Here is a 12,610-nt window from a genome sequence, read left to right as displayed (position 1 = left end):
TTCAAGCTTAAAAAAGCCACACCTGGAATACTCATCCCCAGGTGGCCCTAATTAAGCAGCAATTTTTGTTCAAAAATGCCCTTCCCAATGGCACGTTCAAAACATTTTACTCATTCAACTCACATCCCTATATTGGAGGCGGCATGGCTCAGTGGTAGAGTAGTTGTTTCTCAACCGGAGGTTGTTGGTTCAATCCCCCGCCATTCCTTCCTTATTTCACTTTTTTTTTCCTGACTTCCTTCTTTCATTGTTCCCAGGTTTCCTCTTATCTTGCTTCCCTTTAGCATGTTTTATACCATTCAAGGTCATTCAACTTCATTCCACTTTATTCAGTGTCATTCCGCAGTTTTTATTCAGCGTCTTCGCCTTCACACGCAATTTCTCCAGAAATTGCATTCTCTAGTTCCTATTACAATTGTTCTTTTTCAACATTTCAATGTAAAAGGCCCAAATTAAGATTGTGGAGTTTTTACCTCTAATTTCCATATTTTTTGACCAATTCTAACATTCCATATAACCAATAACCATTCAAACGGTAAATTTTGGGGAATTTGTGTGAGTCGTTTGCTATTCCCTTTTATTCTACTACTTGATGATCACGACTACCATGCATTGCCATTATACTGTATTTAGAAGAGCAGGAGATAACACAATGTGTTTTTCTGCTACTACTCTTTTGCTGTAGATTATTTGTGTGCAATATGTTGTCTTGACATTTCCTTTACAAACGATAACATTTGAGAGCCCCTCAAAAAAATAAAAAAATAAAAAGAGAAATGGATAATACAAAGTGTGTTTTCCCTGGCTCTGTGTTTTTTATTGCTTGGTCAAGGTCCCTCTGAGCTTTTGTCTTGTATGTGCCAAAAGAAACAGCACTTTCGATGTTCACTTAATTAGAAAGAAACTGAAGAGAAAAGCTTTTAAGACCGCTTCAAATGTGTCAAGCAACCATCCATATGGTATTTATTAGTCCGAGTGGGTGGATTGAGGTGTGGTGTGCAAAGGGGCTAGGATGAAGGTGATTTGTTTGGTTTCAGCAGCATTTGATTTTCCCCTTGAGAGAGGTGTTGAAAAGCAAAGAGGTAATTCCATTATCCCACAAATATGTAGAGGAAAAATCTTGACTATAGAAAAAGGGGTGGCGGGGATCCCCAGGCTGCTATGTTAATTTCATGTTAGAAACATTACATTTCAGTTTTATGCTACAGTAACACCCCATTTATTGTGAGGGATATATACTGGACCCACCCAAAATAGATGAAAGTCAGTAATATTTTGAGACCATAATTGGTTTTCATTTTATCCATCCCATAGGATGAGTGGCAGAAACTTCATATGGGACCATCAAAATTCAGAACGGCTCCCTCTCAAACACATTTTTGAATATATAGGCAGCAATCTAAATATTGAGTTGCTTAATTTCTCACTTTATGGAAGGACAAAGCACTGCACAGACCAAACAATTTGTACACAAGAAATTAAAAAGTACATTTTCCACAAGAAGTCCCTTTTAAACAAGTACATGAATTTCCAAATACAACCTTCTAGCAACGCACCACCACACCAAATAGAACCTAGTCAACCAAACTCACGCACAGACATTTTAAAAACCTTGTCTTCTGTTTGACAAGTTTTCTCAAACATGCACACAATTGTTTGCTTTCAGGCTTTGTCAGCAGACCAGAATCTGTCAGACACGAGCCAGGTATGAACAAATGTATTGTTTTTCTTCAGGGGTATCGAAGCTTGCTGGGGATAGTTGCCTCACATCACACTGGTGTAGTCAGTGCAGGTATAAAGTTGAATATAAAAGATGCATTTGGGGGAATGGGAATCATGAAATGAAGAGAGTTGTCAGTGGCGCAGGTGACCCCCATGCCTTCTTCTTTACCTGAATAAGTAATCCTCTCCATTCCTTCTTTTTTACATGTGCAAACAGGTACGAGTGAGCTCCTGAGAGAGATACTGAAAAAAAAAATATGGAGAAAGAACCTAGAGATAAACAGACTTGTATTGTGCCCATTACGGCTGCTAAAGGCTTAGGGGGTCTTTTTGCCAACCAGGGTGTAATGATGATCCAATCTTGCTGCTCATATAGTATGCACTCTCAATGAACAAATAAACAGATGCCTGCACAAGCATCGAGCAAAACTGCTGTCAGCTATCAGAATTGTTCTAATAGCAGCCTCAGACATTCAATAGACTTGACAGGGGTGAATTTATTTCCTGAGGTCCTCACCTTGACGTGCAACAATATGACTGTACTGTGTGATCGAACTGAATCAATGAAAATAGAATACGGTCTCCACTGATCAAAAGTGCAGATTGGTTCCAGAATGCTAGAGTATCATGCAGAATACATACTATAAGACGTGTGGTTGTTTTAAATCAATTAATTTTCCTTCCACCATATTTGTAAATCTGCCACTGAAGAACGTAAAAAACAGCTTTGTGCACTGTATAACATAGACCCAATTGAAATTGAACTTTTTATTTTATGTTTTTTTTACTAATGTGAACCAATCAAATTTCAGATTCAATAAATAGAGCCGGCTGGAGGGCCTCAGGTGGTGTCAGCTTTTTTTCCATCCTCTGGTTGGTTCAGAGCTACTTGCGTGGCTTTGAGTGAGAAACCAGCGACAGAGAGATGTTGACTGTCAGACATGATTGAAAATTCATTTTAGGCAGACTTAAAAAATAAAAGGACACTCTGATAAGTTGGACATCAACTGTAGCTGGCTGGCTGTTTGAAACCTGGTAAAGGATTTATTTCCACTTGACAGCGGCAACACTTAAGTAGCAAGCTCTGACTGTACTAAAATTGCTAGCAAAAGAGGATGGAGTTTGTGTAGAAATACTAAGCATCTCTGGAGAGCAGGTATGTGACATAATCTATTTAATTTTTTGGGGATTTTTTTTCATGTTACTAGACAATGATTCTGAACTGTTACTTCTGTAGTGAAGAGATTTGGAGGTGAATGTCAACTAAGGCTGCCAAAAATGATTATTTTGGTAGTCGACTAATCACAAACAGTAGTCGCGATTAGTCGACTAATCGGATCATATGTAAATTGCGGCAAGCAGCTGCTCTTATACAACCGTAATTAGTTTACAGCTTGATTCTTTATGTATGTACAAATTAATGAGATGATACAACATTTAACTTTGATTAAACTTTTCAGCTTGTACCAGCAGTTCTGAAATGTTCATAAATGATGGTGCAGATTAAATTGAAGTCAATATTGTGGCTTTAAAAGTTTTGGCTGCAATTGTTTAGTGCATTTTAAAATGAAACCAAAACTATACACTATGCAGAGTTGCACTAATCCTATGAAACTATCTATAAATACAAAAAGAAATACTAGTAATCAATTTTCACTCTTCTTTGGCACCAAGCATTTTTTTTATGTAGAAGGTAGTGAAATAAGACGAGTAAATTAGGAAAAAGCACTGTGATAAAGGAAAATAAAATAAACACTTGTATTGGTTTTAAATTGTGTTTTCTTTTAACCTTTATCCCAAACGCTTTGTCTTTCTTCTCTAATAAATATGGGTAATTTAATTTAATTAAATTGGTCTGCACAATCAATGCAAAAGGGAAAGAAAATCTGTAACTATTAGGAGGAACATATTTTTTACATTTTTTTTGTTAGTACTATAACAGTATATTGCAACAAACTTAATTATGTGTTTTATTGTTATGTGATGCCAATGAGGGCTTGTGGCAAATATGTCATGTTTTGTTACTTTGAATATTGGAATTTCCCAGTTCCCAATGAACGCATCACTCCGTTTGCAAGAGATCTTTCTGTTTCGATGTCAAACACGGCATACGCACACTGTTGTGGTTGTTAAAAATGCAAATTCGCTGACTAATGCCCCTTTAATCCATAATAGACACTACAATATGTTAACGTAGCAAAAGGGACATCGTGTACGTGGACATCAAACACACACCGGTGTGTGTGTGCTAACTACAGCTAGCTTTCAGACGCGACTGAACGTGTCGGAAATGAAAAAAGGCATCAGCCACAACGTGCTTCCTTTCTCGATTATCGAGAATCCCCGTCGCGCTGCCATGAAAGGGAGGTTTGCATCGTAAGTATTTGTGGGTGAAATGTGCCGTAACTTTAGGTCACTGTTGCTAACACAACACATGGCTAACTAGCCATGACACCACACCTCACTACCCACACTGCTTCTGTGTACTGACTCGGATGACCGCGACTGCACATGTGCTCACTTGACAGGCAACCAGCCAGCAGGGAGAAGCACGAGACGAGGCTGTTTCAAGAGAAAAGCAATGCGCCAAATAAATAAATGTATAAGTAAACGACTCTTCGAAGACTTAAATGAATTGTCGACGATTTAGATCGTCGACGTCGTCGTGATTAGTCGACTAATCTCGGCAGCAGCTTGGTGGGTGCTCCGCCCACCACTGCTTAAAACATGCGCAGCCAACACAAAGACAGAATGAAAAAGTATGTGTTATTTAACGGAGAATCACAAAGAATTTGAAATCATTACTCGCCCCCCCACGCCCCAAAAAACTGAAAATCCCAGAACACACAGTTGTGCTCGATTGCTAAAAAGAACAAGAGGTACTGAGTGTGGAATGGTTGCAGCCCCCGCAGCAATGGTGCCTTCAGCCTTAGCCAGCTGGCGAGGGGCCCACCTCTTCCCCTCCTCGCCACTGCTTCCCAAAAATTCCGCGCGCTTTGATATCAGGCGGGCCCTCGCTACACAGACATCTGGAAGTTATTATTCAACAGAGTGCAGCATACATATATTTTTCTGTTGTTTCTTGTGCTTTGCTTTCTGCTACAGCTCTTGCTGCATATCGTACATGTTGGGCCCAATGTGAATCATGTCTGCTCCACGACCCACTCGCTCACTTAACATTCTCCTCAGCATAGCTACAACAGTTGACTCAGTAGGAATGCTCACTTCCACTAATTGGCCGATGGCCCAACATGCTTCCCTTTGTGTCTGTTTGAAAAGGAATTGACCTATTTTCCCCTGTTGGGGCCAAGAACAAAATAGTTTACTACTTTAGATAATGTAGAATGAGCTGTCAAATCCCTAATTCAAAAATAAGTTCAAGTCCTTGCAAAACTCACTACTAACCAAGCCAACATCACAGATTTTTTTTTCCCACCATTGTTTTCCCACACTCGCACACATCTGCAGTCAGCAAGTTGAGCTTTTGTCTTCTAATTATTGTGGAACCTTGATTCATGAACGGATCGGTTTACGAACAAATGTTGATGTATATCAGGTGAGACTTGCAACAAGAGAGTTACTGACAACAAAACATATGTACTAATATGAATGTTGTTTTATCATTAGCAGTCATGTGTTTGACCTCATTTCACATTTAGGGGTGCAAATCCCTGAACATTAAAGGAGAAGATGTAAAATTACATCTGGTAGAGTGCTTAAAGAGAGGAAAACTAACTGACACTCTGAGCACCAAGTTCCTCAAGAGCTCATGCATTGGCATAATGCATTCTAAAGTAGGGCGCAGACACACACGAACCGATTTTAACAATTGATTTTAAATACACAACAGATGACGAGGCTGCTTATTGCTCTTATAGTATGTGGTGTACTCGAGATGCCAACACAGCACACCGCCTGTGAGAGGCGGCATAGTGCCACAGGTTAACTACATCGACATTTCTTTTATGACATGTGGCGAATGAGAGATGTTTAACATTCAAGACGACCGGTTGCTTCTTTTTGTGTCAGCAACCGTGCGGGCTTCAGGTCACTTCCAAATTAGCCATGGTTACCTGTCGCATCACAGTCACTGAGTTCATGGCTTTACTGCCATTGGTGCTGACCACACACACACACACACACACACACACAAGGATTTGTGTTCATAAATATTGAACAGAGTTAACGTTTACGATTGTTTGCCCGGATCGGAAGAGAGGAAGAATGCTCAGTTTGGCCTCAATTATGTGTGTACACCACTGTTACGCGGCAAAAAAACCCAAACAGTTAGCATATTAAGCAGTGAACCGTTTTCATTTAAACAGTCCCTAAATTGCAATTGGGGGCTGGCGCTTTTGGGGCACTTGAAGCTTGGCGACAGTTGCTGCCTGTCCTCTGAAAGCAGTTGATTAGAAGAGGACATGTCAATGGCCTGTGGGGTATCCAAGGCATAGGATGATTTCCAATAACAGCTTATGGCTCAGGGCAATCATACTCTCCCCTTGTGGCAACATGATTCTATTACTTTTACCCATGTGCTACTCCACTTCTTTTTTCAGAATCTCACTGACTTCCTCAAACCCCAAGGAGTTTTGACCTGAATCATGGCTGTTAACATCACCGCTGGTAGGAATGTAATATGAGGATGAATCACTGGTTGATAATTAAAAAGGGAAGTGAAGTGTGCTTGTGTTATTGTAACTTACCACATTCTCATTTTGTTGAGGTGAAGTGGGGTCTATCAGTGCCAGCTGGATCACAGTCTTCCAGACATGAGAATGTGGACCGCTTGCTGTTAGTTTAAACTGGACTGGCTCATCCAAGGAAGCTCCAACTCCCTGAGCAAAGATGGACCCATCTGTCCGCACACTGAAGTTGGGATCGCTGCTCTCGAAATCCACCGCTTTGTTCCCCATGCAGTCATCAAATTTTACTGTAGAAGAGAGGAGGAACATTAAATAAATGTTTTCTTTAAGCAGCTGATGAATAATGACAGAGGCACACAAACACACACACACTTTAGGAAGACGTTATCGCAATGTCAGATTTGGCTCAAATCCATCTCTCATTATTTAGGTCAAGCTTTCGCAAGAATAAGACTCTTCAGAGTTCTTTCTTCCAACACACCAATCATTATGAAAAGAAGTCAGTTGTGGGCAACCCAAGAGCTATCAGTACTAGCTTGATGCTAGATAGGAAACAGACATGGTCATAAAGTCACAAGAAGTTAAACACATATCACTTTTCACAGCTAAAGTAGGCTGTAGCACTACAGGATTTCAAAAATAGTTGCATTTTACATTTAATTCCCAGGTCAAAATTGAAATACATGTTCTAGCCAGAGTTAACCTTTTATTGTCTTGAGCCAAATTTGTCTCACGCTCGATGCTTTTCCTTCTGCTGTTGTCATTGATGACTAATGTGTGCGTGTTAGCCACAGTTTCTCTTCATCACAGCAGCTGTCTTTGTTAATTCATGCATAACTTCCATGCCAGTTTACTTCTTTTATATTGAATGGGCAATATCAGGACTCCATACCGCCTCTAAATGGTGGCATGCTGCTCGTAAAAATTTGAGACATTGCAAATACATGTCTACTAGCACCTGTACGAACAGTAGACTCATGCTGGTCACCGATGCTGCAACTCAGTGCTACGTAGTTCTCACTCTTATCGCATATTTTCAGCAGTTACCCCCGAACCTGTATAGCGTATTTGTAAACCAATCAGTTATTTTACAGGGTTTTTAATTTTTGGACAAATTAAGTGAAATCTGATAATTTCCCCGCGGCACCCCTGATGATTTCTCACGGCACACTATTCGTCTGCCATGGCACCATGTTTGGCAAACACTGCACTAGCCCACAATGCCTTTCCTACTTAATAGATAAAAATGCATTTACCATACAGCCAGCATGTTTTCTCCATGGAAAAATATGTTTTCCGCGTGCTACGAAAGACAGATATGTGATCATTTAGGCAGAAATATTAAGGGAAAAAAAGTCGCTGGGATGAAATAAAGGGATTGAATTAACATGCTGCCTGACACATTCAAGCATTCTTGCTCTGTGCGCACACAATTGATTCAAAACAGTGCCTAGATGCAGCAAATGAGCTTGAAATACAAAAGGAAAAAGAATTATGCACCCACTCCTACTTGATTAACTATAATAGGATTTGCCTACTGTATATTAAACTACAGTTACTGTATACCAGAACCCTCTTTCCATTCAGTATATTATCTGTATGATCTGCAATGAAATTAACACAGTTCAAGCAAGGATAAGTCAGAGACAAGTGCTCACAGTGATCTCCGATCCTTGCTCCTTCACTGCCTCAAGGCACCCTATTCTCTCTCGGGGATTTAAATGTCTAGACACATTGCATGAAACCCTGAGCTGAAGGCTGTCACTGTTGTCTTTTTACATACAGTAGTCTTCTCACGTCTGTCAGACAGCAGAAACAAAGCTTCCGTTGCAAGTTGTCCGGCCGACTTTTTGCTTTATTGGGCCCTTGGTATGACTTCATGTAGCCTGTGTCGCTATCCTTTTATTTCATACCAGACGGGCAGAAATCCAGAGAGGGTTGACATCCTGTCCACTTAGTAAAACGGTCTGTGTCCAGAATCAAACGGGAGGGGACAGGACACATTTGAGAAATATGACCATGACAAGAGGCAAAAGGCACTCTCACTTGTTCTCTGCATGTTCTCTCCACAGTTATGTGAGTCTTCTGCGGGTACTGCGGTTGCCTCCCACAATCCGAAACCACATTTATTAGCTTAATTAAATACTCTTAGGTGTTGTTAGCAGTGAATACGCAGTATAGAAAAATGGACGGATGAATGGATTTTGTTTTCAAATCCAAATTCTGCTTACAACTCCAATCAAGTCATCACACGCAAATTTATCTTATAAATTCAGGACAAAACAGGACGCCATGTGAAAAGTGAGAAATAACATTGCATCATGACAGAGTATACACGATCACTACCAATGTGGTGATTACACACAAGAAATGTGAAAGTGCAAGTTTTAACAAAGGCGATATGAACTTCATGTACCTGTCCACCCACAAAAAGGAGAAAACCAGCAACAAGAACCTGTTTTGCACCAATTAAAGAAAGAAAGAATGCCAAGATTCCTGCATCAATACAAAACGACCTCCAGTAGCTCCTCAGGTCGATGCTGCTAAAAGAGGCCTTATGTGAATGAGACAACAGAGCAGAGAAGCCCACCGGCACTGTGTTGCACCTAAACAACATCCAAGGCAAAGTGCCCACGTTGTGCATTGATCTGGTGCCTCTTTGTTCAAGCAGCCAGCCAGTCACATCCCAAAAATACTGGAAATACCAGCACAAAGCACCACAAGAAGGAAACATGATGGTTTTAATCAAACAGTATGTTTATTTGTACTAAAGGAAAAACTAAACTATCACATTAAACTGATTGAGGCCAGACTTAAAATACTTGCTTGCAACATCTTCATCTGACTGTTCCACACCTAAACAGGATTTGATTGGAAAATTAAATCCCCCTTGCCTGTATACTGTGTAGTCTCTGTCAAATGAACACTCGAGCCAGTTTTCTGTGCATACTCCAGTCTCCACATTTTATTCACAAAAGATGAAGTGGTGTATTATTGAGGAATTTTGTGGTTTTTTTCTGTGCTTCAGTACCACAATAACCAAAAGAAGCAAGCCAGATATTACTTAAACGGAAGTCAACCCAAACATATTTTTTTCAAGAATATGTTCTATGCAGGCCCACTACTTGAAACACGGCAATATGATTAATATGGAATATGAGTTAAGCAGCAAAATCCACCCGTTTTTAGCCATTTCAGGGGGCAGCCATTTTGTCACTTCTGTCGACAGAAAATAACATCACAGATCCTCAGGGCTAAGATAAGGACCAATCACGGCTCACCTGTTTTCTGAAGCTGAGCTATGATTGGTCGTTACCTGAACCCTGAGCAACTGTGATGTCATTTTCAATTGACAGAAGTGAAAACATGGCCGCCCCCGGAGATGGCTAAAAACGGGTGGATTTTGTTGCTTAACTCATATTTGACAAACACAATATTAATCAGAATGCTGTGTTTCAACTACTCACCCTGCATAGAACATATTCTTAAAACAAATTGTTTGGGTTGACTTAGTCTTCAGCTTTAAGTTAAAAAAAAAAAACAATGTAAAAATTGGGAGCTATTAAATGCAGGGAGCTAAAAAGTTATCCCATTTATGACTCTGCTTTTACCAGTTAGCGAGTAATGACCAATCCACCCCCTCTCACCAATAACCTCTTCCTTGCGGAGGTTTCATAGACATCAAGTACTGCCGAGGCAGACATAGTTTGGCAAAGGATTGAACTGAACCCAATGCAGGTAAAGTGGGATTTATGAAGACAATCATGTCATTTCTCACCTGGAGTGTCGCCAACTAAAATTCACACCTCCTTTCTTTCACTTTTCCAATTAAAGTGACATTTTTGCTGTAAGCAGCCAAGCACAAAGGAACACACAAGAGTTGTGACAAGTGTTGAAAGCAAAGTAAAAGGCGCACCTTCAAGGGAGAGGAAAAGACCGATGGAAGAGGTGTGAATGGTGGCAACCAGATAGGCGGTGAAATGAATTGAACATTAAAGAGGAGATCAAGATCATGGTCAGATTGCAAACACAAGGTTGAACATCTGGACTGAGAGGTAGATGAATGTTTTTTTACTTGTGAAGTGTGCTGCAGAAGCATCAATCAAATGACAGATGTCAATCTGCATTACGATTGGGCAAAAAAAACAACAACAACTCAAGGCAAACCTGGTGACTGGCGCTGCCCCATTGGAGACCGTGTTGGTGAGAGAGAAGGATGCATGGAAGTGAAGAGGAGGCAGGTTTCACGTTATGTGAAATCCAAGCCCACACAAGACCTTGAACTTGAACATTATGAGTTCCACGGTCACGCTGATGAAGATAAATGTTTTTTTTAACATTGTAAGAGCTCTCTTGTGTTATATGAGGCAGTTAGTTGAGGTCTTATATGTATGTATGTGCAGATGGACATGAGCGCATGCATGCATAAAATTGTAGAGTCCCCAGCAAAAGCTTCAAATGTAATTTGAACCCAGGGACTGGGAGGGCAGAGAGTGGAAGCATACTGGCATTGGCGTTCCGATTCGTGGAAGCCGTGCCACACTGGACTGGTTGTGGCTGTTAAAACAGGTTAACTGGGCCAGCTTCCTGAGTGATCCAGGCAGATGGGTAGTGAGAATGAGATAAGAGACCGAGAGAGAGAAAATGAGTAAGGGGGGGGGGTAGTGATGGCACGTACAGAGATGGAAAGAGAGGACGGGATGAAGAGACGGATGCAAAAATAAGTATGGCTACTCATTGGAGATACAACAGAGAGTGTGCAGTCTAATCAGAGTAGACACTTTCCATTAAGTGTGGCCCTCAGCGCGAGACTTTGTATAGCCAAGTCAACTGTCCATTACCATGACTACGAGGGGAAGACAAACATACTGTATGATAAAAGGACAGTAAAATCATTGTTGTTGGAAGCCCATCACAGACATGCAGAGTGTCTCATCTCTCCATTCCTGCATATGTAATTGTTGGAATTATAAATGGCTCATAGATGTTCTACTTTTGGTGTGACAAATGACCAACATTGAAATACAGTAGGCTAGTAGGCCCAAGTGTCCATAAAAAAATAAAACACCGGTTTCGATCCTAATGTAATAGAATTGTGCTTACAATTTAAATACAACTGAACTGCACTCAACAAAAATACTGTAGTGTCCTCACTGCAATGTAATGCACAATTTAATAAATAAATACATATTGTTTGATGAACTAATTCAATCCCAAAGACATTTTTTATGTCAAGACATAAATGTGTCCTTGGCACTGAATGAGTTAAACATTGAATTCAGTGGTTCTTTTGTACGTCACTAGAAGGAGCCCACACCATACCACACTTTGAGAACCATTGCTCTAGGCTGTTTTTGCATACATAATTGTTCTTCATGTGACCCTCAAAGTACATCAGATTTATTCATTTACAATGAGAAAAATAAAAGCAAAAAAGCTTGATTGGCTTTGGGAATAGGAGTTCCCCCACCTTTCACACCCTCTAAAGTCTGAAAAGACTTGGAGTACACCCTCCACAACTGGCTTCTATTATCACCCATATTTGTACGGATAACACGTTCTCAAAAGTACGAATAATATTCAGGTTTGAAGACAGAAGGCCAGAGAACAACAATAACCACACCAAATAAAGGTGTGTTCTGCACATGGCTTTGAGAAACTTTTCACAGCCTTCATTTTACAAAAGCCATCTGTTTTCTTGCTGCAGGAAGTCTAAGTCCAAGACTAAGTGTGTAAATACTCCAAGACAAATTTAATAATTGACTGAAAGCATCTATGAAGTTATTTCTAAACATTTCTAAACATATTACATTATATATCAGATTACATTACCATAATACTGTACATACTGTACAAAAAATATATATATGAAGTTCAAGTAAACATGTGAGATCCAATTTTTACAACTATCAGATTTGTATCTTTTTTTTCCACACAGTGACAGCAAAAGCGGGTAGTGCCTGGGGGTAGAAGACTTTGGAGTTCCAATAGCACACTTGTGGCAGTCACATGGAAATGATGACATTTCAAAGAAGGGTTTATGTAAACTTGAACCGACCACAACTGTACAGCATGCCTAGGGATGCCATAATGTAGACATAATATAATAACCACGTAACACCAAAATTCATGAGCAGATCAAATACTGCAGTGATACAGATTATAAACTGTCTTTTCTTTGGATAGCAGTAAACATCTTTGCACTTCATGTGACGCCTCAAAGCCAAACCCAAGACTCACAA

At 40.1% G+C, this 12,610-nt stretch overlaps 1 protein-coding gene and 1 long non-coding RNA gene across 2 annotated transcripts in view; one reads left to right on the top strand and one right to left on the bottom strand.

Moving 5' to 3' along the window:
* LOC147153037 (cadherin-4-like) overlaps window positions 1-12,610 on the bottom strand; it is a 231,124-nt gene that overhangs the window by 67,793 nt on the left and 150,721 nt on the right. The window contains exon 5 of the mRNA XM_086019937.1: window positions 6,429-6,655. Coding sequence (XP_085876063.1) covers window positions 6,429-6,655 — 227 coding nt within the window. The remainder of the gene's footprint in view (window positions 1-6,428; window positions 6,656-12,610) is intronic.
* On the top strand, window positions 3,832-6,700 carry LOC147153039 (uncharacterized). The gene is made up of 3 exons (XR_015084152.1): window positions 3,832-4,098; window positions 6,282-6,348; window positions 6,449-6,700. It is a non-coding gene; the product is annotated as an uncharacterized LOC147153039 (long non-coding RNA).

This window comes from Filicampus tigris, chromosome 1 (assembly GCF_054856515.1).
Source record: "Filicampus tigris isolate MCC_2025a chromosome 1, RoL_Ftig_1.0, whole genome shotgun sequence".
NCBI classification, from domain to species: Eukaryota; Metazoa; Chordata; class Actinopteri; order Syngnathiformes; family Syngnathidae; genus Filicampus; species Filicampus tigris.
This window is presented reverse-complemented; position numbering and strand designations above follow the sequence as displayed.